Raw genomic sequence first — 26,615 nt, 5'->3', positions numbered from 1 at the left:
TGTCTCTGTCTCTGTCTCTGTCTCTGTCTCTCTCTCTCTTTTTCTGGTGTGGTGCTGGGGATGGCGCCTAGGGCCTTGTGCCTGGGGCCTCATGCATGCTTAGCACACATCCTATTGCTGAGCTAAGTCCCCAACCAAAATCATTTTTAAAAGAAATAGTTAATTTTGTCCAGAAGATGAAGATGGAGCTTAGAAGTGGATACTAGAAGTTTAATTTATGTGTTTTTATATGGACAGCAGCAAAATTTGTCAGGTCCTTTTCCAGGCTCTTGGAAACCTCTGTGCACACCAGAGAGAGCAGCATGGGTCTTCAGTGGGCGCAAAGGAAAAAGGAGAACTGCTTTGTCTCTTTCCCTTCTCTTCTTTTCTGCCCAGAACACCAACTGGAATTAATTTTCTCTAAAGAGAGACAAATGTGTCTGTAAATCAGCCTCCTCAAGGCATGAAAAAAATGCACTTCAAAAGGAAACAAGCTGTGTTTAATTCCCATAATTAACTTTCTTTATAAGTGTTATCCTTTCCAAGCCAGTAACTATTAGCGAGACTGCTCTTGTTCCTGAGGCACAGGCACACTGTAGAGTCCTCTCCAGCATCCTCAAGTCTCACTAATCAGTTAAAGCAAAATAGCCCTCACTAGAAGGCAGGCAGGCAGGCACCAGGACCAAGGGCACTGGCCGTTGTTCTCTGAGCATCCAGCTTTGTGGACCACTGTAGGCACGGGGGAAGTTTGACAATGGATGGCCACTGTCAAATGGCAAGTCATAAGATTAGAACTGGGCACCTCTTCTTTAGTAGAAAGGGTGGAAATTCTCTCTACAAGAAATTTGGGGTCCATGGTTAATTAGTAGGCCAGATACAGGAAGAACTCTGAAGCTAATTAAATACTACTTATGAGCTCAATGGGATACTTTATTTTCATCTGCATGGATAGAGTCCTGGGAGCACAGTGTCTAAAAACTTTCATTGATAGCCCTGTGGTCTATCACAGTGAGGTGGTAGGGCCCTCGGGCCATGTTCTCTTAGTTTGTGTCATTGAGTACTAAGCACAGTGCTTCCTGAAAGGCTGCTATTAGATAAAGTAAAAATAGTGAGGCTATTACTCTCTGGTATCTTTTCATCTCCCTCTCATTGCTCCTGTCACTTGGCCATATGTACTAGCCCTAGGGATTCTTCTTTTCCTGGGCCATTCTATGCCCCGGGTCCTACCCTTAGCCTTCCACTTTTTGGCTATATTGTGCTCAAGCTTATTTCTCCATGTGTCTTCCATTCCTGCCGTGATTGTTCTGTTTGTGTCCCCCACTCAGACTTACCAGCTCACTTTCCATTAGAAAGGACCTGATAAGCCCAGTACTACCAACACGTTTGTGTTTGACTAGAAAACAGTTGCCTGCCCATAAGAAGATATCTGTAGGAGGGGAGTTACAAGCACTGATATGCAAGTAGAGGGCTGACATCTGAGTCTGGGTGGGAGAACTATACTAGCAATAGGCCTGTTACCATCCTGCGTAGGCCTACATTATTAAACTGTTAGTCTAGGCTTGGGTTCATAATCTGGACATGTGGTAACCAGAAGAGCCTCAAGAACATCTAGTTCATGTTTTGTTTTTGTAGATCTCATATGAGAATGTTTATTCAGAATGGACCACACAACAGGCATTTTACTAAGCAATGTATTACCTTAGTTAATCTTCATAACCACTTCATAAAGTAGGTACTGTCATTATCCCCATTTTACAGGTGAGGTGCCTGAGGCTTAGAGACATTAGATATGACTCACCAATACCTCCCAGCCAGAAAACAGGGGAACCAGAATTGGAAGCTGTGAGCCTGAAAACTATAGTGCAAGAATGAGCTGCAGGGTATAGTCCTACTTGGAAGCTGCCTGGAGCTGGGCCTCTTCCTTGAAATGTATTGTCTCCTTCTTCCTGCTGAGCAGATCTTCTTTCCATGGAAGGGAGTCAGACGTCCCTGTTCATATTTCCTGCAGATCTCCAGGCTTATAACCTTATACAAACAGAAAAGAAACTCTCTAGTTCTCTGAATGTCTTTGTCTTTTTGGCCAAATCTTAGTTTTAATCATAAAGACTTGGCTTTGATCATAAAGTTTTATAGAGTGAATGAAAGTTTCAAGTGATATAAAGACTCAAGGTCCTTGGAATGCAATTATTTCTCAGGGCTTGGAACTTGCTGAATTTTATTAGATAGTGTTCAGGCTGTTTTAACTCTTGAGCCCATGACAAATGTCTATTTTCATTTATGCCTGTCTGCATTTGCCAGTATTTTCTTTCAGAATTGAAAACGGATTTGTGACTGTTTAATGAGTTTAGTATTATAAAAGTCAAGGTTTGAGCTGCAACCTGCAAAACTGAACAAGCACTTATGCTTGCAAGTTGGACCTCCAGCTTTTGGAGAGCCCATCCGGATCAAACCAGTACATGTTTATCGAGGCTTTAGTTGCATGGAAAAGAATATGAGAATATTAGAAGTCATTATGCATTTGCAGAAGTGAACTACCATGCCAGACTGAGCAGTATAGAAACATCAGTAGTACCAATTAGTTGGGTTGTCTAGGCTGGAGCAGGAAATGCTAAATCTAATATGCAGCTGCTACCTTCTGAATTCTATCTACAGAGAGCAAACAAAGGGCTCCATTTGTTGACTGTGGCCCAGAATGTTCATACTCTTTATTTAAAAGTCAAATTAACTGTAGTCTCCATTTTAAACAAAAAGATTTATTCATCTGGTTGAGTCACCTGGCTTCAAGATGGGTTTCTCCAAATTGGCGCCCAGGTCAGAGTAAGAGAGAGAAGGATTCATCTTTTTCACCCATGCTTGTTGGGTGGATTTTTTTAAAAGTGCATCCTCTCAATAATAAAAGAGAATGTACCATTTGGAAGGCAGCATGTACCTTTGCATGAATTTATGTGACTAAAAGTTGGCTACAGATCATAATCTTGCTATTGTGTGTCCATGCCTGTAGATTTTGCAAGTTTCTTTTTAAGATCATATTCAAGTGAAAGAGATGCTTTGATAAAATCATATTCTTGTTAGAAGCATTTTTTAAAACTGTAGCAATTTGGTCTCGAAATGAGATGACACATGGTCTAGAAATGTCTAGTAAGTTGTAGCGATCACCACAACACTGCCGTTCCAGCTTTCCTCATTCATTAATTTTCTGAACTGGCCCTTTGAAGGCCACACTTCTCTCCTGGTATTGAGTGAGGTAAGATGCTATCTACCCCAGGGCTAGATGAAGTCAAGGTTGCCCTTAATCCTTGGCTTCTGCTACCTATTACACTCAGGGTTTTCACCCATTTTGTGGCTTCCTTTGTGTTTTTAATCTTCGAGGCATTAAAGTTATCTTCTGCCCTCTCATCCACCACCATGAATAGTGACAGATCTGACATAATCTGAGAAGAGTTGGAAGACAAGGGATATATATACCACTCCAGCCTACTTCTTTTGTTTCTGGTGATGTGGAGGAGTTCTCACAGGCCCAGGCATAAATTTTTCAAAGAAGCATCATTCCAGTGAGTGGCTGAGCAAGTCAGGCCAGAACAAGGCAAGGGGCTCAATGACTCTCAGGGCCCTCCACGCACCATTGCTGATGCTGAAATCCATTGTTCACACTTTCTGCCAGGCAGAGGTTAGAAACTAAGGTCTGACTCTGGATGGGGACATGCCAGGCTTAGGTGCATCTTTTCCAAAGCCATTGCTCTAGTCACTGATAAAGTTTTGCATGTTTTACCATGAAATGTATACCTAGAAGCAAGGCAGAGTTTGACTATAACTGTGTATTTTTTTTCTGTTAAACTTCAATAAGAAATTTAGCTGACTGAGAATAGCTTAAACAATAGTAACTGCAAACATATGTGAAATTTCTGTCAGAGGACTTTGTTTCCATTGTAATATTATTCTCTGACTTTTTTTCCTTCTGGAGGAGTGGGTTAAAGCTTGATTTTAGATATGGAATCTTTTTTCCTCTCTGAAAAGTAACTGGGTGGCAGGGGTATAGGAAGTCAGCTATGAATGTTGTTGAAACATGTAGGAAGGGAAAAATTCAAATGGAATACACAATTACAAGTTTCTTTAAGTCTAATTTCATTGTACTTTTACACATCTGGATAATTAACCAAGCATTACATTCTCTCTAGACTATTTTTACAAGTACAATATGCTCTTCACATGATTTCCATTAGGCTGTTCCAAACATTTAAGTACTTAGAAAGATTGCAGACCAAGATTCAAAACTACTATTCCACTATGATGTTGAGTCCTTTTTCTCATGGGGGAAATAAAAGATCGAGAGCTGAATTCTGAAATCCTTCCGATATAGTAGGAAAATTTGAGGTTTGCTGCTTATTTAAACTCCAGAAAATACAAGTTTGTACAAATACACATTAATATCTCCGCTTCTTCTTGTTGGAGGTTTGCTCAAATATGGTCACAATGGGAAAAATTAACCAAACAAGAGCAGTGCTAGAATTGGCAGCTTTGAAGCTCCTTTAAATATTAGAAATAATAAGGGGAGATTAAAATCCAGATATATCAATTGATAACACTTGGATTGTCCTGTAAGATACATGTATTTATCTGGCTAAATTCTTTATTTGAATTTCACTGCCGAAGTCTAAAATGTCGGGTAGTTTCTGGCCTCACTTTATCTCTTTCCTTTTATAATTGCTTTGATGTTGCTCTGAGCTTTGAAAGAGTCCAAGATCTAATCTGATGTTAGTGTTAATTCATAAACTTCGTTTACCAGCTGCTGCCCACATTGGTGAACACCAGCAGGAGGTCAGAGAAATGGCGGTACTGAGAATTCCAGCTGTGGTTACTGTTGTCATCACTAAGGACAGAACTCAGAACAAAAGGAGCAATAGTTCTCAAAAACACAAGATCACAGGGCTAAGCCTAAGGGACCACAGAGACTACTTCTAATTTGTAAAAGTGTTACATCTGAATCTTCCCCCTAAAATATGGAGTTCAACTCTCTTTTAAAATAAATACAGAGGGGAAAACTAGGTAAAATATACTTGATTTATTATCTGATTATCATTTGCCATACTTGCAGTGGTCAGAGATTGTTAAATTGAGAAATAAAAATTTCAGAAAGAATAAGCCTGGTTTTTCAAACAAAAAGATATCTCAACAAAGATGGTGAAAATTGAAATTTTGTTACAATATTTTTATGTCTGTTTTCCAAAAAGTAATCCTATAATTGCCTACCATGTGACAACCTGAGTCACTCATCCAATGGAATGATTAATGAAAAAAGCAATGAAGGATTTGTCACACTGACACAAAGCAGGAAAGTGTGTGATTGTCACTAGAAGTAGGAAAATGAGGTAAGTATTATCACTGTTAGGTTAGCAGACATGGACTGAATATTAAAGAATCTGTTTGGGGAAGTGATTATAGACTTAGCCATCTAATTGTCTTGTTTTGCATATATGGTCAGCTTAGAAGCAAAGAATAGATAAAAGCAACATTGGATCCCTGTGTGGAGGATAAGAAACCCATGGTGCGTTCCTGAACTGAGAATGATTTTATATGAAAAATGACAGTTTTGTAGATTGAATTCATATTAGGCACATGACTGAAATGCACAGACTTGCTTATTTTCGTGATTGTAAAATTTAGGAAAATAATATTTACTGTAAATGGACTCAGATTAAACTACATGAAATAACCTGGTTCACAGTAGATGCTTAAAAGTCAGCGCTCTTTCTGGTCATAGCCCAGGTGCACATGATGGTCACCGGAAGAAGGGGGCTATAAAATTGTAGATGCCTTAGGCTAAATTTGTATCACTATCTGCATAGTGATTTCAAGTGTATACCCTCTATCTCAGAAAGAATGAAGGCAGGTATTTCATTACTAGGCCTAACCCTAAGAAAACCTGAGATAATGTCACTAAAAGATAAACTTTTTAGCATTTACACTAATTTCCAATAGAGAAAATCAGGTGAGTCACTTATCAAGTATGTTTTCATGTACCTACACTGTGCTGGGTAATATATACTCTGTGGGAATAATAATTCATGATTGGTAAACTTTGCTTCAACACATTTGAGACAAAATTTCCATAATGTGTTTTTCAAAAGACACTGTGAGCTTTACAAGGGTAACTTTTGTGCCTTATTCATTTTTGTGACTTCTCAAGTATCTACCATTAATGCCTTTTACAAGAGTTGTCCAATAAGCCACCATTGAATAAAGACTATATAATATGTTCTTTACCAATGAAATAATTACTCAAAGTGTGCTGTTTTGTATCTTGCAGAAATTTTATTTGACAAATGTCCACTAACAAGAAAACATACCATAATTATGCAGAAAGTCAAGTTTTAGATATATAAACACATCTTTTTGTTTGTTTGTTGTTTGTTTTTGGTACTGGGGATCAAACTCTGGTTTGAGAGGCAGGCAGTGGAAACACTGAGCTAAATCCCTGGCCTCTATATAAATACATCTTTATAGTTAAAACATATTTATGAGTATGAATGAATGAAGTAATTTGATTCAATATTTTGCCTAAAATTTTATTATTGCATAAGAGGACTGCATCAATGAGGAGATCTTGTATAAATTATATTATTTCATTATTAACTTGGAAGGAGTTTAAATTTTGTAGTAGGTCAGACCAAGTATGGTCTGCTCCCTCACTTCCTGATTTCCTATTTTGAAATGTGCGTAGTGGTGTCTCCAACATGTGGCTCTGATATGGATTAACTAAGACCTCTCAGGGGTTCCCACTCTTTGAACCACAGACCTCTGGAGAACCCTGGAGACAGTGTAAAGGGTCTGTGCACTCAAAGGTACCCAAATGAGGGTTATAATCCGTCTTCAACACATATGCACTTTATGAGATGCATGTAGGTTCATTCCTTTGAAAGCTGTGTATTGTGCACTAACAAATAGCATCAGGCACAGCGGATATAAATGAGACAGTTGCATAGCCCTATATTCAGGGATCTTCTAGGTTGGATGGAAGAATAATAATGCACAAGATAAATAAACATAAATTTGTTAGAGAGTGATAAGGACTACGGGAATGTAAAGGAGAGAAGGGGCGTATACAAATAGGGAAGAAGGGATATTTGATTTTAGATAGGATGCATCTCTCAGAAGGGCTCACTTAAGCAAGTGAGAAAATGAACTATATGGATATCTGTAGGAAGAGCATTCCAGTGGAGGGAACACAGTGGTAGACATGCTTGGAATATGTAAAGAACAGTCTGAAAGCAAGTAGCAATAGGGAGAAATAAGCAAGAAGGTAGTGGTGGATGAAGTGGAACAGAGCAAGGCTTATGTCAGCCTTATGCCCCAGAAAAGCCCTTTGCTTTACTGTAAAGTGGTTGGGAAGTCGCTAAGACATTTAAACAGCAAGGTATCACTTCTCAGCCTTTTGGCTAATATCAAGTGTAAGCAGTGAGGTGCCCAGAGCCAGTAATGGAGTGAGGATGCCAGGAAATGACATACTGTGGACACATTCTGATAGAATAAATAGAGTTGGCAAGCTTGGCTGGTGGGCTTTTGTGGGATGCAAGAGAAAGGAATAGGTATAAGGAATTGACAGCAAGATTTTTGAGCTGAAAAATCTGAACCAAGTTAACATGAATTGAAGGGAAGACTTCAGGAAAGCTTGGGAATTGGAACCTTCATTTTGAGCATAGGAAATTTAGTATCAGACATACAATGTGAGTTGCTAAAAAGGCAACTTTTGATGGGAAAAATACAAAACTGCTTTTAAAATATTACTGGGTCAATTGTAGCACTTTTTCAGCATAGTCTAAAAGAACTATTATCATGTTTGTTAGGGGAAAGGATATTCACAAAATATTTTGACCTTGGAAGAAGGACCTTGTGCTGCAAAAAAAATTGGGAACAGAGATAAATTCAAGTGAAAATTTCAGTGGCCAATAAATATTATTTTGTTTCTTCTTCTATTCCTTTAAAATATATTATTTCAAAATTTGTATCATTATATAGATGTTTAGACAAGTTTTCTTTCCCTTTAATAAAGTTTGAATGGGAACTTTCTGTTAAGAAAAGCCCAACAGGGCTGGGGATTTAGCTCAGTGGTGCCAGTGCCTGCCTGGCAAGTGCAAGTACCCGAGTTCAATCCCTGGTACCAAGAGGAAAAGAAAAAGAAAAGCCCAACAGATGCAAGAATTGTGTTCACTGTCTTACATCATTTTATTTTGGAAGGAAGTTAAAATGTTGACTTTTATTAAATGCTATTTCGGGTGTACCTAAGCTATGACTTATATGTCAATGGATGCTATTGGGTATGACAAAAGAAGTGAGAATCAGAGCTTTTTGCTACTGTGGAACTGGCGGTGTGAAGGTTAGTAGGAGATGGTACCTCATATGGAAGTATTGTTGTGTCACTGTTATTAATTACCTTAAGGACATATAATTGTACTGACCCTGGTTTGTGACTGTCCATGCTAATTCTGTCCTTTTCAGTCTTATGCAGGAAAATATGTGCCAGCCATTGCACACTATATCCACTCTCTCAACCCTGTGCGGGAGTTCAAGATCCACCTGAAAGGAATTGCTCTTGGAGATGGATATTCTGATCCTGAATCAGTGGGTATCTTGAATTTTCTTTCCCTCTTGTCTCTTAGAGATATTATATCCTTTTTGATCACATGAACACTCTTACCTTACAGGCCTTACTTAATAAGGGGCAGTTATCTGATGCCTTTATGACTTAAATCTTCAACTTTATGTCATAGAAGTTGTCACCCTTCTGTGACAGCCTACTTGTATGTGAGTGCAAGAGTGTGTATATGTGTGTGTGTGTCTGTGACTGTGTATGTGCTGGCACAGGTGTAAACTTGTGTGTTTTGCAGTGTGCGTGTGTGTACTTGTCATACTTGGCCAAATCCAGCACAAGATTGACAATTACAAAGGTTAATTCAAATAAGTTTCCCAACCCTCCATCTTTCTCTCTCTCTGGCATTTGTACATGTCTCTTTTGTCTTCAGATTGTTGGGGGCTATGCAGCGTTCCTGTATGAAATTGGCTTGTTGGATGAGAAGCAGAAAAACTACTTCCAGAAGCAGTGTGATGAGTGCGTAAAACACATCAAGGAGCAGAACTGGCTGAAGGCCTTTGAAGTGAGTCCTGGGGCCCTGTGCTGCCCTTGAGCAATTAGAACCAGCTGAGGAGAGGGGCGGTCAGTAGAAGCACTTTGGTGCTCAAGCCTTTCTGTGTGAGAGAAGGAATATCTGTTCTCCTGTGTCAGAACAGTGAGGAGATGAGTGGATGCATAATGAAGAAAAGAACTGTCTGCATTTCTTGGAATTTACTTTAGCTGTGTTTGAAACCTGCAATCGTATTGGAGTGTTTATCTAACTGTGCCTTTCATTAACTGTTCAGATTTCTTTAAAAGCTGTAGGACCTAAAGGCACACCCGATCATATGGAAATAAAAAGAGAGGCGGCCTGGGAAGTCTATGCAGAACATATGCTCTAAACCAGCTAGAAGGGTCATGTTCACAAAAGGGGTTCAGCTGGAAAAGTGACCATGGTGGGCAGCAAGTGTCACAAGTTCCTGTATATTAGGAGCAAAGATTATTAAGTGTGGTGATTTGAAACTTTTATGAAGAGCCATTGGTATTTGTGAATGTTGTTACATTGCTGTCCTAAAATTAAATTAGAGAATCTGATAATATGGTTATATTTTTCACTCTTTGATCTTCTCTCTTGGTTATACAAAATATAAGAGGATAATAAATACTGGGATAAAGAGAGTTGAATGTTTCTGTCCGGTGCAGAAAAAAAGCCATACTAAAACAATCTTCCTGAGGAGTGGCTTGCTATGTTTACTAAAGAGTCATTCTGTTTGACACATCGGTAAATGAGACAAGGACTAAATTTTGAGGACTTGAATCTGCTTGTTAGTAGACATACATGCTATCACAGCATGTTTACCTACAGTTGTGATGGTTATTTAGGCAGAAGCCTGGTGGCAGTAGTCTTCTGGATACTGCTGACCCTCTGGTTCGGTTCACAATAGGAGAAGTACAGACTGGGAGAGAGAGGAAATAACTTGAAGTTACTCTCCATTTTACAAGTATGCTTCATTTTTCAGGACACTGCCTGAAATTCCCCACGGCAGTGGCTGCCCTTGCTCAGAATTCTGATGGCAGAAAGCTGTGCAAAAGTGGATTGAGCGAGGGAAGTCCCTGCTATCCTCAAGGGCTCCAGTGGGCCCTCCTTTCTGTGTCAGGACACCAGATGTGGCTTCTATGTGTACAGCAAAAGTTTCTTCTGCTGTTGTATACACAAAGGATGAAGGATCTTGGAGGAGACATATAGATTTGCTCCAGCTTGCAATGACATTATTTTCAAGATTGGTTTTAGACATTCTGCTATTGGAGGCAGAGATAGGGACAAAGATCAAACCTTTAGAATTAATACCAAATTTTAGGGGGCATGACACCATTTGCAGGTGAGATATTTGAATATGTTTTTAAAGAAGCATATAAAGATTAAGCAGTGTCAAGAGCAAGAATATTTGAGAAGCCTGAAGGTAAGAAGAAGGAAAGGTGACTGTGGTGTATGAGATAGAAGCCTAGAAACCCATTGGATTAGGAAAACTGTTGAAAAGATTTAGTCTTTAAATGTTCAAAAATAACAAAAATATGGCCAAGGAGATTAAATGAAGTCTGTCCCAAAACAGATTCATAAAAAACAATAACAACAACAAAAATACTAAAAACCTTCAAGGCTTGGGGTCTTGTTGATCACTGGTCCAATATCTTGAGTCATGAATTTAAACATACAGACCTTTGATTTTTCAAGGAAAGTGGGGAAGAATAATAGGGTAGTAAACAACCAGTGGCTGAAATATGTTTGTATTATCTGTAGTGAAAGACTCCAAGAAATCCTGAAGTCAAAAAGAATACATATGCTAAAATCTTGAACCTGTTTGATGCTCTGGTACTTTAACATTTCATTAATTAAAAAGCAGTAATTCACAAGTAGAAGAGACTGGAGATATAAAGGTAATACACACATGTGCCCACATTTTACTGTGAGATTTGGGGGCCCATAGAGGTGCAATGAATTGAAGTGTTGTAGTTTTTAGACATTCTATAAAAATTCTGTTATAGCTTAGAGATTTTGCACAATGGCTGCTCCTTGGTCATATCTTATCTCCCTTCTGGGGACAGTGTTCTGGATTACAGTGTTCTTGTGAAATAAGTGATACCCAGAAACTGAACTTCATGGGTCTGGACCACCCACTTTATTTGTTTGACAGCAGATGATGCTTTAGTCTTTCTGCCACTATCAGTGGGGTGTCCTGGGCCAATTACTTAACATCCGTGTGTCTCAGTTTCCTTCCCTAAAATTAGTATCACAATACCTTATGAGAAACCTAAATTCATGCTTGATGATTTGTTTAAATGTCCTGAATTCATTTTTTAAAGTCCTTTCACAAGAACTCCTTGCAACTTAATGTCACACACACACACACACACACACACACACACACACACACTGCCCAGATCCTTGTTCTTTTCTGTAACTATTCTCTTCATCTTCTTGATCTCCCTAACGTTGCTCTGAACTGATGACACTGCTTCCCCTGCAGGAGTGCCAGGTAAGGACTGTGCTCGCTTACCTTCTTTTCCCACCTTGCTCACAGGGATAGTCGTAGTGTCTTCATTGCTTCTCATTGTGCCTCATAAAGCACTGAGCTTCTCAAGTCATGTCTTCCATCACTTCTTACATTGCTTATATACCAGTGTCGGATCACTCCTTCTGTCTAGTTTAACTCCTGCCTCACTGTCACTCTTAAGTGCCTTGCCCGTGTCATGATTCCTGCTGACTGTAGTATCTGCATGGACGACTCTTTTAATATTTAATTCCCCAGTTCCTTAGCTTTCTGTTTTTCAGTGCTCATGTTCTACCTCTCATTTTAGCTGTACATTTCCATTACAAGAATCAAAACAAACATAAAAACCACCAGCTGCTACCTTCTGTTCTTCAGCTTACTTGTGCTAAGAAACCAACTCTAACAGTCCTGTAACCTGTTCCTTTTCAACCTGTTGATCTTGTTGCCTTACCATCACCTCAAATCTTTTCTCTAACTTACACCCAAGGTCATACATTCCTGACCTTTAAGCCCCTTCACTCTTCCTCCATCTCCTTTGGCTACATCATAATCCGAGTTAAATCCACCTTGCTGCCACTTCCTCCCTGACCCTGCAAAGATGTTATGTGGCTGGAGGAATGCACACAGGCCTGCTGACCCCGCTCACACCCTCTTCTGAGCCTGAGTTTTCCATGACAGCAGCCTGTAGATAAGATCTACTAGCATCAAGCCCCTGCATCTAGGCCCACATCCTCTGTCCTCCCTCCTCATATTGTGGGTCCATGATTCAAGTTAAGGCAACCTTTTCCCTGAGGCTCATTCCCACCCTCAAGGGCTCTAGGCTTGCTGTTTCTTCCACCTGGAATATTCTTTCCCTAGTTCTCTGTATGACTTGCTTCTTTCCAAATGCTACTTTCTAAGTAATACAGCCTGTCTGCAGTGTCCCCTATACGTGCGTGTATACACCTTCTATGACAGTCCTCCTTATCACTCTCTAACCTACTACCTATTACCTATATTGCCTAGTAATGCTTGTTTATCATCTCACCCTAGCATATAACATCCCAAGAGGTAGGATTTTGGTCTGTCTTGTTAACTGAAGTTTCCCTAATGTCCAGGACAGCATTTCACACAGAAATGTGCAATAAATGCTTGGTGAATGAAACAAGGGATGAAAAGTTTCTGACCAAATGAAATGACAAATGCCCATGCGTGTTTGCCCTCCTGATATTTTTCTTCTCTTTCTTCTTCTCTTGCAACCTAGGTACTGGATGCACTGTTAGTTGGAGACTTAACAAGTGAGCCTTCTTTCTTCCAGAATGTGACAGGATGTACTAGTTACTATAACCTTTTACAGTGCACGGTAATGACATGTTAAAGACCTTAGTAATGTTGGCTTAAAACTTGTGGCAAAACCAAGCTTTCTCTGATTTGGGAAATATTATAGCTGATTTAATACCAAACAGATATGTCCAAACTTCAGTGCTTGATTTGGTGATTAGTCATCACCAATGTTGTATACATTATCATCTGGTCATAGAGAAAGTGATATTCCAGGTAATACAGAAGAATTGCTGATAAACCTAGCACACTCCTCCTCTCCACCAAAAGCTTGTTATGTGGAGGGTCCCTTCACAAAGAAGGGGCAGGCCAGAACTGCAGCCCTAAGGTGATCAGGTCTCAGTTTCAAGCCTGGTTATGAGTGTTTTACAAATGCCTACATTCTTTGTTCTGTACTTAAGATGGCTTGGATAATCAAAGCTGCCACTGCATTTATTAAAATATTTGCTTTGTCTTACTTTTAACTTGAGATATTTAGTGCATTTAGTATGGCCTCACTTCAAGCCTTCGGGAATATTTCTTAAAGTATTCAAGTAGTTTCTTCCATAAAAGCAGGCCAAAGTTGATGTCTTTTATGTAGAACTAATCAAATAAGAGAAAAGGAACCAAAGCAGGAGTTTGGATTTGCATAATCTTTGTCAAGTGCATTTGACAATACATTCAATTTTTAAAATTGCCTCATGTATGAACTATTTGTAAATAAAATATGGTCAGTTCCAGTGGAATTTGCCAACTCTGTGGTTTTAGATTATGTTCCACCAAGAGCAGACCATGTATTAAGGAAGAAAGAAACTAAATTTGTGATTGTATTTTTTTTCTCTATGAAGTAATATATTCACAGTTAACAAAAATTGTTGATGAAGTACAACATTGTTGAATTCAGAGGCTCACTTTTTTTTTGTCCTTTTGTAACTTAAAGTTTTTTAAAGCATTTATTCCTTTTTTAATTTCTGCATAGTGATTATTTACAAGGTATTTATGGAGTGGCTTTTTTAAAAATAAGACTCATGGAGAAATTTCTTTGGTCATGTCTCCTTCATAAAATGTCATCTGTTTTTATGGCTGATATATTTCTCCCCTTTAAGTTATAGCCAGCTGATATTTTTGTATGACTTTAATAATCAGCAGAACATGCAAAAGAAATTTTTTACTTTTGATCCAACACCCACCCTAGGCCCCTTGAGGTGGACTTGACCTTGCTGTAAAGCAACCAACAAGGAGCCACCAATTCACCTCCTTTCCCTATCTTTGCCTCTAAGGGATTTTCTAATTGTAGTCATAAATTGCAAAAGATTAGTTTCTGAACAGGAAAGTTCAGCATTTGCAAATTGGAATCAGCTGCAAGAGTATCACATCATTCAAATTTATTTATAATAAAAGAATCTTGCTTAAATCACCTCAAAGCCTCCCAGTTAAAATTTCAAGACTGTGGACAATAGTCATGTCACATCTTATGCACTATGCTATGTGTTATGAGAAATTCTAAGCTTCTCCTGATGCAGAATGATGCTCATGAGCTCTAATGTGTTTCCAATGTACCTCTACTAGGACCCCGAGGACCAAAGTTACTTTGGAAAATTTTTGTCACTCCCAGAAGTGAGACAAGCTATCCACGTAGGAAATCGGACCTTCAGTGATGGAGCTGAAGTTGAAAAAAACTTGCGAGAAGATTCAGTGAAATCAGTTAAGCCATGGCTAACTGAAATCATGAACAACTATAAGGTAAGCAAGTTACTTCCATCATTATCTGTATGAGGAAATTTTCAGATTGCCCAGAGTAGAGATGACTTTCTTTGATTTTTATTTTACTCCTGCATTTTTAAATTTTTATTTCACCTCCATACATAACATCTTTGACTTCTTTGAATTAAATGTTTTGTCATTTTTCTTTCTAATTAAACCATTTCCTCTGATCAGTCTTTAAAATGAAATTCCTGATGGCACCTACCATCTCTTACTCGGAGAAACAAAATGGACACAGAACAGAAATGACACAAGCTTTGTGTAAGAGTCCATTTTCCCTTACTGTTTGCTTTATAATGGGTTACAGTGAAGTCAGAAATAAATGAAATCAACCGGTTGTTCCAAAAGTGCACTTTGCCTAGTAATTGCATTCATTCCCTTTATGCAGTGACAGTTATTTCTATATCTTCTTTACACCTAACACTCTGCTGGGCTGTCAGTGTCTGAGAACATTGCTGTGCTGAAGAGTGTTAGGTCAAGCACTGTATCATCTGGTTAGGGTGTCCTGCCTGATTTGCTGCTGGAGACATCAGTGGAAATAAAATCATAGGAAGTTGCCCTGCAGATTCAGGCAGAGAAGCCATGGACCTTAGAACTCTTACCTTGGTGAGGGAGGAAAGACGCCTGGAGCAAGTGATGGGGGGAAGACATCCTGAGTAATATTTCTTTCCCAGCCACTGGTCTCTCACTTCCTCCTCATCCTCCAGGGTTGTTATCATTTGCTCTAGGGACATCTGTGGGGCAACCCTGAAGGGTAAGTGTACTAGTGATAGAGGTCACTGGGTATAGCTTCCTCCCTACATCTGGCAGAAGCAAGTGTAATATTTGGGATGAACAAGAAAACAGGGAAGCTGGTAGTCCATAGAGTAGCTTTGAATGAATTAGGAAAAAAAGGTATCTTTCCCTCAAAATGCTTTATATACATCTCTCAGAAGTCATCCAATATAACCACTTTTGTTAAGCCAAAATTTTCATTGCCATTTGACAGCATGAAGAATATTCATTTCTACCATGCTTCTGTTAGCAGTGTTGTCCCTTTGGATTGTTCAGTATATGATCCGTAGTACTCTCCAGGGAGTCCTTGTCCAAACATTCCCTTACTAGACAGTAATTGAGAATATGTTAATCCTGGAAGGCTCACTTTTCTCGTCCTGCCCTTAGTAAACAAAATTTGACATGTGAACTATGTTTAGAATAATCTAAAGACAAATATATGCACCATCAACAGACCTTTTACAGGCCTGCAGAATTAATGAAATACTTTCTAGGAAAGAAAGGGTCTAACTAGAAGAGACCAGCAATTCAACCATCCTGATGTTTGGTTCTGCTAGGGATATATAGTGGCCCTCAGTGCTTGCCTGTCAAGGACCTCCTCTGACCACCTCCAAAAATCATTGTTGACCATTCTCTTCTCTGAGATCCCCTGTGGTTATACTTAGCATGCAGTACTGCCATCATAGGCTCTCAGTGGGATACTTGTACTAGAACCAACCTAGAGCAGATGTGCACTGCCAAGGAATGAGTGAAAGACAAATCAGCACTATACTAAAAAGATAACTAACAAAACAGTCCATAATCCATTAGAAATTTATCACCCACAAGTTCACTAAACCAAAAAGAGCTTAGCTCTCGTGTTTCAAGACATAAATAATCTGCTTTAATATAACATTAAGGAATACTGAATGGATTTGTTGAGGGGAAATTCTCATGTATATTACCTCTGCTCTTGAGAGACATGTTTTCTCATTGTACAAATTTAGCTGAAGTATGATACCTTTCTCAGCCACATAAGGATGGAGTGAGACAAAAAGTTTACCTGATGATGTGAACTCTCCTAGTGCTGACTAATCATCACAGGATGCTCACTAGATCAATGAAACAGCATATTTATAGCACCTACAGGGATGTTACCTTTCTGTTCATGTTGTTTGTGTAACCCAAAGCTGCTCTAGTGGTCTGCTCAGGCTACTGTAACAAAATAGTTCTCCCTTGGATTGAGTAATTTATAAACCACAAAAACGTATTGCTCACAGTTCTGGAGGCTACAAGTTCAGCATCAGGCACCAGCATACCTCATATCTGGTGAAAGCTTACTCTGTGCTTCATAAATGATGCCTTCTTCCAGCATCTTTTTATGGATAAAAGGCAAAGAAGCCCCGGACTTGGCCTCTTTTATATGGATATTAATCCTATTCATAAATATTCCATCCTCCCTGATTTAATTTCCTCAAAGTCCACACTCTCAATGCAATGGGAATTGGGTTTCAACATTGGAACTTAGGAGAGAGTCTATAAATATTAACCCATAGCACCTATCAGAATAAATTCCAGAATCAGAATATTTTTAAACTTTCAACTCTGAATTAGTTTTCAGAAAAAGAGAACAATTGAGTGGTGCAGCTAAGCCATGGTTCTACGAAGAGAAGAGAACTGTGCAGTGAAATCTGAATGCAGACCAAGCAATGGCCACTTGGCACACAGATGAATGTTTGCTGGTGTAGCTAGCATTGCTCTTTGGTAGCGATTATCTTTGGCTTGTCTGTTATTGATGACGAACCTCAGTGTAAACATAACAGAATTGGAACAACTTAGGTTGGCTTAAGACATTAGAACCGTTACAGTCATATTTATTTGAGACTTGGTTCTAATTTGTCATAGAAAGTATAGGGCTTGTTTCTATTCATAGGAATATACATGTCTTTTCCCAGCACTAGATTTATTTTAGCCACTGTGGAATATCTCTGGCAGGGTGAGGAATGCCTTCTGATTGGTGAATATTTTCATATAATTTCTGCATAAACTTTAGCTTCTATGGAAACTACCTGAAAACATAATCCTCTTCTTACAGTGATCTATAAGAGTGTATACTCAAAAATCATTTTCTCTTCAGTAATTTCAAATGTGTGCATGGTATCCTGATGTATATTGGCAGAGTACACAATAAGTGGAATGAGAAATAATCTATTGGACTATTTGACTTTTTATGATTAATCAAATCAGTTCAAAATATTGATATTTTTTGAAGTTGGCAGGTAAAAGAGCAAGGTGTCACAAATGTTTTCAAGTCAAACTTCCTGGGTTTGAGTTTTGTTTCCACTACTCACTGGCCATAGTCTTTTGTGGGAAAATATGTAAACTCTGTGTTTCATCTTATTTATGTATTGAACAGAAATAGAGTTCTAGTAAGGTTTAAGTGAGATTACTATGTAAAACATAAACTTTAAAAAGTATCTGGTGAGCCAAGCACAATAGTGCATGCCTATAATACCAACCTGGGAAACTGAGGCAGGAGGATCACAGGTTCAACTTTTGCCTGGGCAACTTAGTAGGACTTGTCTTGCAAAAAGATGTTTAAGAAGGGCTGGGAATGTAGCTCAGTGCTGGAGCACCCAGGGTTCAATTCCTATCACTGAAAAAAAAAAAGTGTTTAGTGGTTAGAAAGTGCTTGTGAGTAAAATTTACCACCAAGAATGTTCAACAAGGTTTACCAAAAGTCTCTAAGATCATACTACATATAAAAGCTACATAAGAAACTCTGAAAAACATAAAAATGAAAAAGTCTTAACAGGTCACCAGTTTCCTGTCAAGATATAAGGAGTTTAGAAATTGCCACTGTGTCCTAACAGCAGTGAAAAACAGAATAAACAGCTCTTCTTGATTTTGTGTGAAAAAAAAAAATGAGGTCACAGGGCAAACGACTGACCCTCAAGTTGGAGAGCCAGACAGGGGAGTATAGTGAGGCCGGCTGATCAGAGCAGAAACCCAGGAACTGAAACCTCCAGAGAACAAGAGCTGAGGTGAGAAACCCAGCGCTGTCACTGATGAATTACTACACACTCAAACTGGTCAAGTCTGAGAGTTTAAAACTTCAGGGGGACACAGTAAAGGAGTGGAGGACTCTATACTTTTGTGAATTTTCCATCCATGAGGAACCTCATAGTGAATATTGGAGAAAGATTCTTCCGTGGTTCCAGCAGGAGGAAGGGAGAAGTAAACATTGTGAAATACGTTAGAGCATTCTGTTTTTAGCAAGGCCTGGTAGCAGGACAAACTGTTTTATGAGAGTGTAGCCTATAGGAGTTTTCTCAGAGCCTGACAACCCCAGGCAGATAAATATAAATGCTCCTCAACTTAAAATGATATTACATTCCAATTAACCCATGGTAGGTTGAAAATATCATTAGTGAAAACTACATGTAGTAGTAAATCTACAGACATCATAACTTAGCCTACTCTAATTTAAACAGCTCAAAACACTTATATTAGCCTGCATTTGGGTAAAATCATCTAACACAATGCCTATTTTATAATAAAGTGTTGACTATCTTATGTACTTATTGAAGACATGATGGGATGTAAAATCACAAAACACAATATCTGAATAAATGCAAGCAACGTAGTACGTTGTATATCGTGGGTTGTTTACCATTATGGTCTCATAGCTGACTGTGAACTGAAGCTCACTGTCACTGCCCAGTATCTTAAGAGAATATTGCATTATTTGTGGCTAGTCATGGAAAAGACTGAAATCCAAAATCTGAATTTCTGTTGGACATATGCCATTTTCATATCATTGCAAAGTCAAAACTCCTAAGTCAAACCATCTTAAATGAGGAGCTCTAGCTCACTTTAGCCTGCCATGTCAAGTAAGGAAAATATCCAGCCCCTGCCCCCTGCCATCTTGTTCCACGTGGGTGGAGGATCAACTGAGACACAATGGTGAAGTTCACAGTTCAAGGACACAGGCTTCTAAAAGATTAAGATCTAATAGTAGAACTTCTCCTTCCCCTACGTCATACACCACATTACTAAAAGTCTAACTAGGATCATTTCTCCATCTCAACATCCTTCATAGAATTATGCCTGCAATCTTTTTTTTCCATATAAGGTATCATTCACATGTTCAAGGTAATAGGAATGGATGGCTTTTTGAAGGAGGCACCATTCAGCCTACAGCAGCTAGTGAGTATAGGATTTTCTTGATGTGATAAAAATCTACCCAAACCTAAAGTAAACATTATGTTGTCTTACAAAACACAATAGCATTCCTTTTAAAATCAGTTTGTAATGATGTAAGCAAGTAAGTTATTAGGGGAAAATTATATTTAAGAAATGAATAAGGATTAATGGAGTAGAAAATCATTATTTGACAAATACTACAGTAGTAACTGTTTCAGGCAAGAATCATCAATGGATTCCAAGATGAGTGAATGAAAGGAATATGATGAGAAACAGGGTATTTAAATCATTTCAAAGTATCCCTCTAAAAACACTTGTTATGAATGGGGAAATAGGTTCAAACCAAGTATACATCCGTCAAAGTTAGCATCACCAGTAATAGTACAAATCAACATGATGTGCCTCCTAACGTGTTGGACTGGGAAGAACACATTACCACTAATGTGATATTCTTTCCAAAATATGTAACATTAATTTCATCATGAGGAAACATCGTACAAACCAAAGTGAGGTTGTTCCACAAAGTAACTTGTGGGTACTCAGCAAAAGATCATTAAAGCCTAAAGAATTGTTCCTGATTGGAAGAGACTAAGGAAATTTGAAACTAAACATAATGACCCTTTCTTGGAGCCAGAGTAAGGAAAAGACTATTAGTGGGAAGCTGCAAACTTTTGAATATTCTGTAGGATAGATAATAATAATAAATAAATGTTAATTTTCCTGGTTTAGATAATTATGCAATGGTTATGTAAACTGTTAACATTTGGAAAGCCGATGTAAAAGATATACAGGAATTAATATGTACTATTTATTTATCAGATTTTTTGAAATATAATTCACATATAACAAATTGTGATTTTTAATATATTCACAAATTTTTGCAACCATAGCTACTACTTTCAAAATATTTTTATCACGCCCCCCCAAAATACAACCCCTTATCCCTTAGCAATCACTGTCACCCTTTCCCACCTACTAACCCCTGGCAGCCACTAAGTGACTTTCTGTCTCTATAGGTTTGCTATTTCAACTATTTCATGTACATAGAATGGTATAATATGTGACCTTTTCTGTCTGGTTTCTTTCACTTAGCTTAATGTTTGCAAGCTTTGTCTGTGTTATAGCATGTATCAGTATTTCATTCCTTTTTATTACATTTCTTTGTATAGCTATTCTTCATTTTATTTATCAGTCAAAAGACATTTTGTTCCACTTTTCAGCTATTAATAATGCTGCTGTGGACAGTTATATAGAAGTTTTGGTGTAAGCATAGTTTCTGTTTTCTTTGGTAGGTATGTAGGAGTGGAATTTACTGGGTCATTGTGTTAACTCTGTATTTAACAATTTGAAGAGCTGCCAGAATTTTCTGAGGTGGCTTCACCATTTTCAGTTCCACCAGTAGTAGATGAGAGGTCCATTTTCTTCATACCTTCGTCAACACTTGTAATTGTTTGATATTTTGATTATAGCAATTCCAGTGACTATGATGTGTTATACTATTGGTTTTTGACCTACATTTCCTTCATGACTAATGATATTGAACACCTTTTTCTTTGTTCATTTTTATATCATTGTAGAAATGTTTGTCCACATCTTTTGCTCATTTATTCAGTTGTATTTTAACTGTTGAGCAATAAGTGTTCTTTATATATTGCAAATAGAAGTCCCTTCCAGATACATGATTTGCAAATATCTTCCCCCATTCTCTGGGTGGTCTTTGCATTTTCTTGATGATGTCCATCTAGGCCTCAAATTAGTTTTGGTCTAGTCCAATTTATCTGTGTTTTCTTTCATTGTTTATGATTTTGGTCTCATATCTAAGAAACTAGTGCCTAACCCAAGATAACAAAATTTGTATGTTTTCTGCCAAGAATTTTTTAAGTTTAACTCTTACTTTTCATCAATAGAAATTAATAAACTATAGCCAGATGTAACAATACGAAGATTCTGAGAAACATAATATGGAGAGAGGAAAGTATGTCACAGCAAATTACAAACAGAATGTGCACAAAAGCAAGCACAAGTGGATAATATTTGATTGTGTGATACATACATTTATGTTAACACTTTTTTTTTCAAAGGGAGGAAAATTTTAAACCTGAACTCCAGAATAATCGTAATCTCTTTGGGAGAGACAGAGGGTTAGGACAGGACAGAAGTACATTGGGTATATCAAGTGGTATTGGTAGCATACTAATTATTAAGAGATAGTGCATTTGTCATATAGTTATAGATATAGTGTTCTGCAGTGAGTTAGTTGGCCATGTGACCACTCGGTGACCATTTGGATTACTGAGTATGGCAGAGCCCTAAAAGTCTCTCATCAGGCTTCAGAAAATTTGGAGGCAAGACATTATAGTGAAGGCCAAGACACAGAACCACTGTCAGAGAATTCCACCAATTTTCCTTACTCATAGAACACGACATAATTCAAAATAGTAGAAAACTAAATTTTTTGTCTCTGCTTTGCATACCTAGTGGGAGGCATAAGATTTACTTTGCCAATCACATTTCCTTACATCTCCCTGGCAGTAGCTTTGAAGTGCATTCAGTGTCATAAGTCAAGTGGCTTGGAACTTAACTTTTATCTTCCATTCTGCAAAATTCTATCTTTCAGGCAACAAGCATCATAAAAGCAGTTGTCTTACCTGCTTTGTTCACCACTCTATATCCAAGCCTCAGCACAGGGCCTGGCACACAGTAGACACTCAATAACTTTTAATAAGTGGAAGAATTATCATGGGAACAAAGGAAATGATAAAGGCTTGACAGAAAGTAGATGTTACTTGATACATTTTACTTCCTTTAATTTTCCCTTTCCCAATCATTCTGAAACTGTACTTCCACAACAGCTGGGATTCTCATGGCACCTTTGTATAATCACCTGGGAAATTTTTAAAAGATACCTAATTATGGCCCCACTCCACCAAAGGTGCTGATTTAGCTGCCTGGCCTTCCAAATAGCACATAGTAGTGTAGTATTATGTGTACATTTGGGAAATAAAGGAGAGGAAAAAAGGAAGGATCTAAAGGATGCAATTAAAAGAACCATGGATGGCAATAAGTTGTCTTTACAACAAATTGATATTTAATTATAAATACAAATAATTCACCACCTTCCTTTTTAACAGCAGTTAAAACAAAATAAAAAATGTAAGTGTGTTTATATTTTGATTATAAGATATATTGTGATTTTTAAAGTAGTAGAATATGGTGGTAGGTGGATAGGGCATCTCTCGAATCTTGGAAACTTAGCCCATATTCTACAAGAACTGTTGGCTTTGAAACTTCTCCTTGTAGAGATTCCCTGGTCCCTTAGTCCTTTGTGATAAAGGAGTTTCATTGTTTTTGTGTTCCTGAAAGATTCTGTAAATGTTTTCAAATTCTCTTTGTCTTAGTATAATACTTAAGTTCTTAAAAAATAAATATATATAGGATGTATTTTCAAAGAGTAAATATTTATGTGTAAATAAGTGACTGTGTGTGTTATGTATTTCCCACTCAAACCCATTGTTTTAACAAATAGGCACTATAGCTCTATTCACAAAGGCCATTTATATCCAAAGCCACTCACTACCCTTGGATTTGAGGTTGCTCTATTGCAAAACTGCCTGGAAGACCAATGCAGTTTTAGAAAGTATCATTGCCAAATGCCAGTTCTTATCAAAATATGCTTGTGCTTTTAAAACTTAAGTGGCCTTGGGGTATGGCTTAATATGCTGTGTTTAAAAGTTCATCTAATCAGGAAATTGTAAATATAAAGTTACATTTCCCTGTCACTTATCATTCTACAGCTCATTAAATTTCACCTAATTGCATCTTCAGAATTCAGGATCTTAATGTTTCTCAGCTTTACTACCAGACTGAAATCTTAACATCCAGGTCATTAGAGTTTTATTTACTGATCCTAGGCCATCAAAAGATCTTCACTTAGGAATGGGTGGTTTCTGATTTATGAATGTGACACAGAAGTTTGAAAGGTAAATATTTCTAGTAAGTCTAACTCAATTGCTTGTAGTATTTTCCTTAAGAATATCTTCTGATGGCAAAATGTGGATGGTACCATTTGCCAGGAAACTACATTGGATGCTTGTCTAGTGCAAGACGACAAATTTAACACTTAGCGATCCAAACCTCCCTAAAACCATAATGAAGAAGTCTGACTTTATTGACCTTATCTGTTTGCAATCACTTTTCTTCCCTTTGAAGAGAGTGAAGGCAGTGCCAGCACTACTGCATGAGAAACTTGTGGGAGAAGAAAGTGGTTCCCAGTGAAGCATGGTGGAGGAGAGGGATGCTCATTCTGGGACATTTGTTTTATGTAATTGTAGCCTGTAAATAAGCAACTGCCAGATTACAGGCAAATAAAAAGAGTACCCACTTAAAAACCAACTTATTCTACAGAATTCCTTTTGAATCCATTTTACTTGTTTTGGTTAGCAAGCATAGCATTTATTACTTTTTTATGAGTCATATTTCCTGGCTTTAAACTTCTTTTAATCTTTAGGCGTTTCAAGGAATATGGGGAAAAGCAAATGCCCCTATTATTATGAAATGGAATTTTATTTCACCTGAATTTGCTATACTTTTGACATCTTTTTCTGGTTTGGTTTTGTTTGTTTTGTTTTAGGGGAAATGTTCAAAATAAGAGCCAGTGTGTGTGGTTTTTTTATTTTTCTTATTTTATTAAGCCATTCCATAACATATTCTACCCCAGGAATTTTTATAAGCTGCTTTGCTTGATGAATCATCATCATCTTGCAAGGGCTTTGTTATTTGGAAGTACCTTACGCTCAAAACATAAGACAGTATGTTGTAAATCATGACAAAAGGAAGAGTGCAATTTAGACTCGAGTCATCAATGGACGCCAGGGTAAGGGTGCTTTGGAGAAAAAGACAATAAATGACAATACCATTTATTTTGCAGATTGTAGGGAACTAACAATAAGCAGGGAGATCCGTATTTAAATCTAGTTGCTAGGAATCTAGTTGTGTGAAACAGCCAATTCCATCAGTTGTCTTTACTTTGAAAAGATAAATTAGGGAAGGTTGGAAGGAGTATTTCTGGATATACTTAGTAGTATTTATTAGCAATAAATGTCACTATGCTGAGCACTCAGTCTTAATTATTCATGCCACTGTATAACAGAAGGAAATGCAAAAAGTTGACACAATTATTTTAAAGGACTAGATCTCCATCACAGTGCATGCCCAACATCATCCCCTAGAGTGTAGAAGTATCTGGTAGAAATTTAATTGTGTTTAAAAAGGAATTAATGGGCTTTAGGCATGTTTAATGTATGGATTGGAGTTGCTGATTTCATTTGCATGTTAGAGGGTCACAAATCAGATGGGACAGAATCAACATGCAAAGCCAGTGCTTTTGGTTTTTGTGTTTATTTGTTTCATCATCACATCATTGTTAGAATCTATTTGCCACTCAGTCTGACCTCACATCCACAGCTTTTCCCACAACCGTTCCTGTTTTTCCATCTGAGAACAGATAGTCAAAAGTGCCACATCTGCTACCTCCAGGGCTCTTCCCAGGACTTTTTCATCACTAGAATTGCCCAGCCTACATGGTAGAAGCTGTCCTGCCACACCTTTGCCATGGCCAGTCTGTGGCACCTACTTGCTTATTATTTATTATTATTGCTCCCAAGTCTTGTCACTGGGGAATAATCAACACAGCATTCCTATATCACTGTGACTGAATAAAGCTGGTGCCTTCAGCCGGACTTTCAGAAAGAAGAGCCCTGGGCAGGTGCCCACCCCTGACCTCTCCATCTTGAGTTTCCTGCCCCTCTGCACTCTCTTCATTCTGCGTATTCAGCCCTCCTGGCAGTCCCCTTATTTGTTACAGCGATTTCCATCATCCTTTTGAACCCATTTGACTTTCTCTGGAAAGAAAAGGGAAAAGGATGCTTTATTCTCTAAACAGGAGGGAGTTTTGTTTTTGGAAGAGGAAAAACCACCAAAAAATCTAATTGCAAGCTAATGAGGTGGCTTTGATGAATAGAGCTATTGAGAGCATGAGGCGGAGAATCTTTCACCTGACTGATACCAGGTTTTCCTGTGTAGATAAAAACAAAGAGCACAGCAGAAATTAGATTTTTCTCTTAAAAAATAGTCAGGAAAATTAAGCCGGGCAGTCAGGCTCTAGCTTCCGTCTGTGAGATCAACCTGGTTAGAAACTCTTCATTAATGTCACTACCCACCTGCTGGGGGTCTGGGGATTGATAATAGGTGGAAGGTAGACTCCTGGAAGTGGCTTTTCTAGTTTTGGATGAGTTACTGGCTATCACTCTTGGTTGCCTTTTAAGGGAAAGACAAAATAATCTACAGAGAACTAGAATAGTCTCAACCTGAGAACAAGTATGCTGTAGAAGGTGGGTATGTGAGTGGCCCAGCCAGAATCCACAGTAGAAGACATGCACCTGTCCAATGCCCATTGAATACTTTCAGCCTCCTTCCACTAGCCTTATTTTTTTTCAGTATTTCCTGAGCCTCTTGATTGATGGTTCTGTAAGTTGCTTAGCATTTCTCCCATGACAAGGCTGCCTTATTCTTTCTACCGGCACTCAGGATTGCTCTAGCTGGGAAGGTCATCTTTCTTCCCAGTACTGTATGAGAGACACTATTTCTGGTTTCCCTACCCCTCCACATAATCCTTGGTGAATCCACTCAATTTTAGCAGTGCTATTGTGTTGTAAACTTGAGGAAAGGTATAGGCCAGTGCTGAACAACAGAAATATAATGCAAGCTACTTATGTAATTTTAAATTTTCTAGGAGACGTACTAAAACTAAAAAAGCAACAAGTGAAATCAATTTTAATAATATATTGTCTTTAATCCTATACATAAAAAATATAGGGCTGGAGATGTAGCTCAGTGGCACAGTGCCTGCCTGCAAGCATAAGGTCCTAAGTTCAATACCCAGTACCGAAAAAAAAAATGTG

The 26,615-nt window shown here is 38.1% G+C and overlaps 1 protein-coding gene across 2 annotated transcripts in view; it reads left to right on the top strand.

Annotated features, from left to right (window-relative positions):
- Cpvl (carboxypeptidase vitellogenic like) overlaps window positions 1-26,615 on the top strand; it is a 102,419-nt gene that overhangs the window by 39,409 nt on the left and 36,395 nt on the right. The window contains exons 8-12 of one of the 2 annotated variants that reach the window (XM_010628288.3): window positions 8,473-8,595; window positions 8,997-9,128; window positions 11,611-11,619; window positions 12,878-12,976; window positions 14,503-14,676. In XM_010628288.3, the coding sequence (XP_010626590.1) occupies window positions 8,473-8,595; window positions 8,997-9,128; window positions 11,611-11,619; window positions 12,878-12,976; window positions 14,503-14,676 (537 nt within the window). The remainder of the gene's footprint in view (window positions 1-8,472; window positions 8,596-8,996; window positions 9,129-11,610; window positions 11,620-12,877; window positions 12,977-14,502; window positions 14,677-26,615) is intronic. The other variant, XM_010628290.3, reaches the window with a different exon arrangement.

Source organism: Fukomys damarensis, unplaced genomic scaffold (genome assembly GCF_012274545.1).
Source record: "Fukomys damarensis isolate Sample0158 unplaced genomic scaffold, DMR_v1.0_HiC HiC_scaffold_4, whole genome shotgun sequence".
Classification (NCBI taxonomy): Eukaryota; Metazoa; Chordata; class Mammalia; order Rodentia; family Bathyergidae; genus Fukomys; species Fukomys damarensis.
Note: the sequence above shows the minus strand (reverse complement) of the source record. Positions and strands in the feature narration are given on the sequence as shown.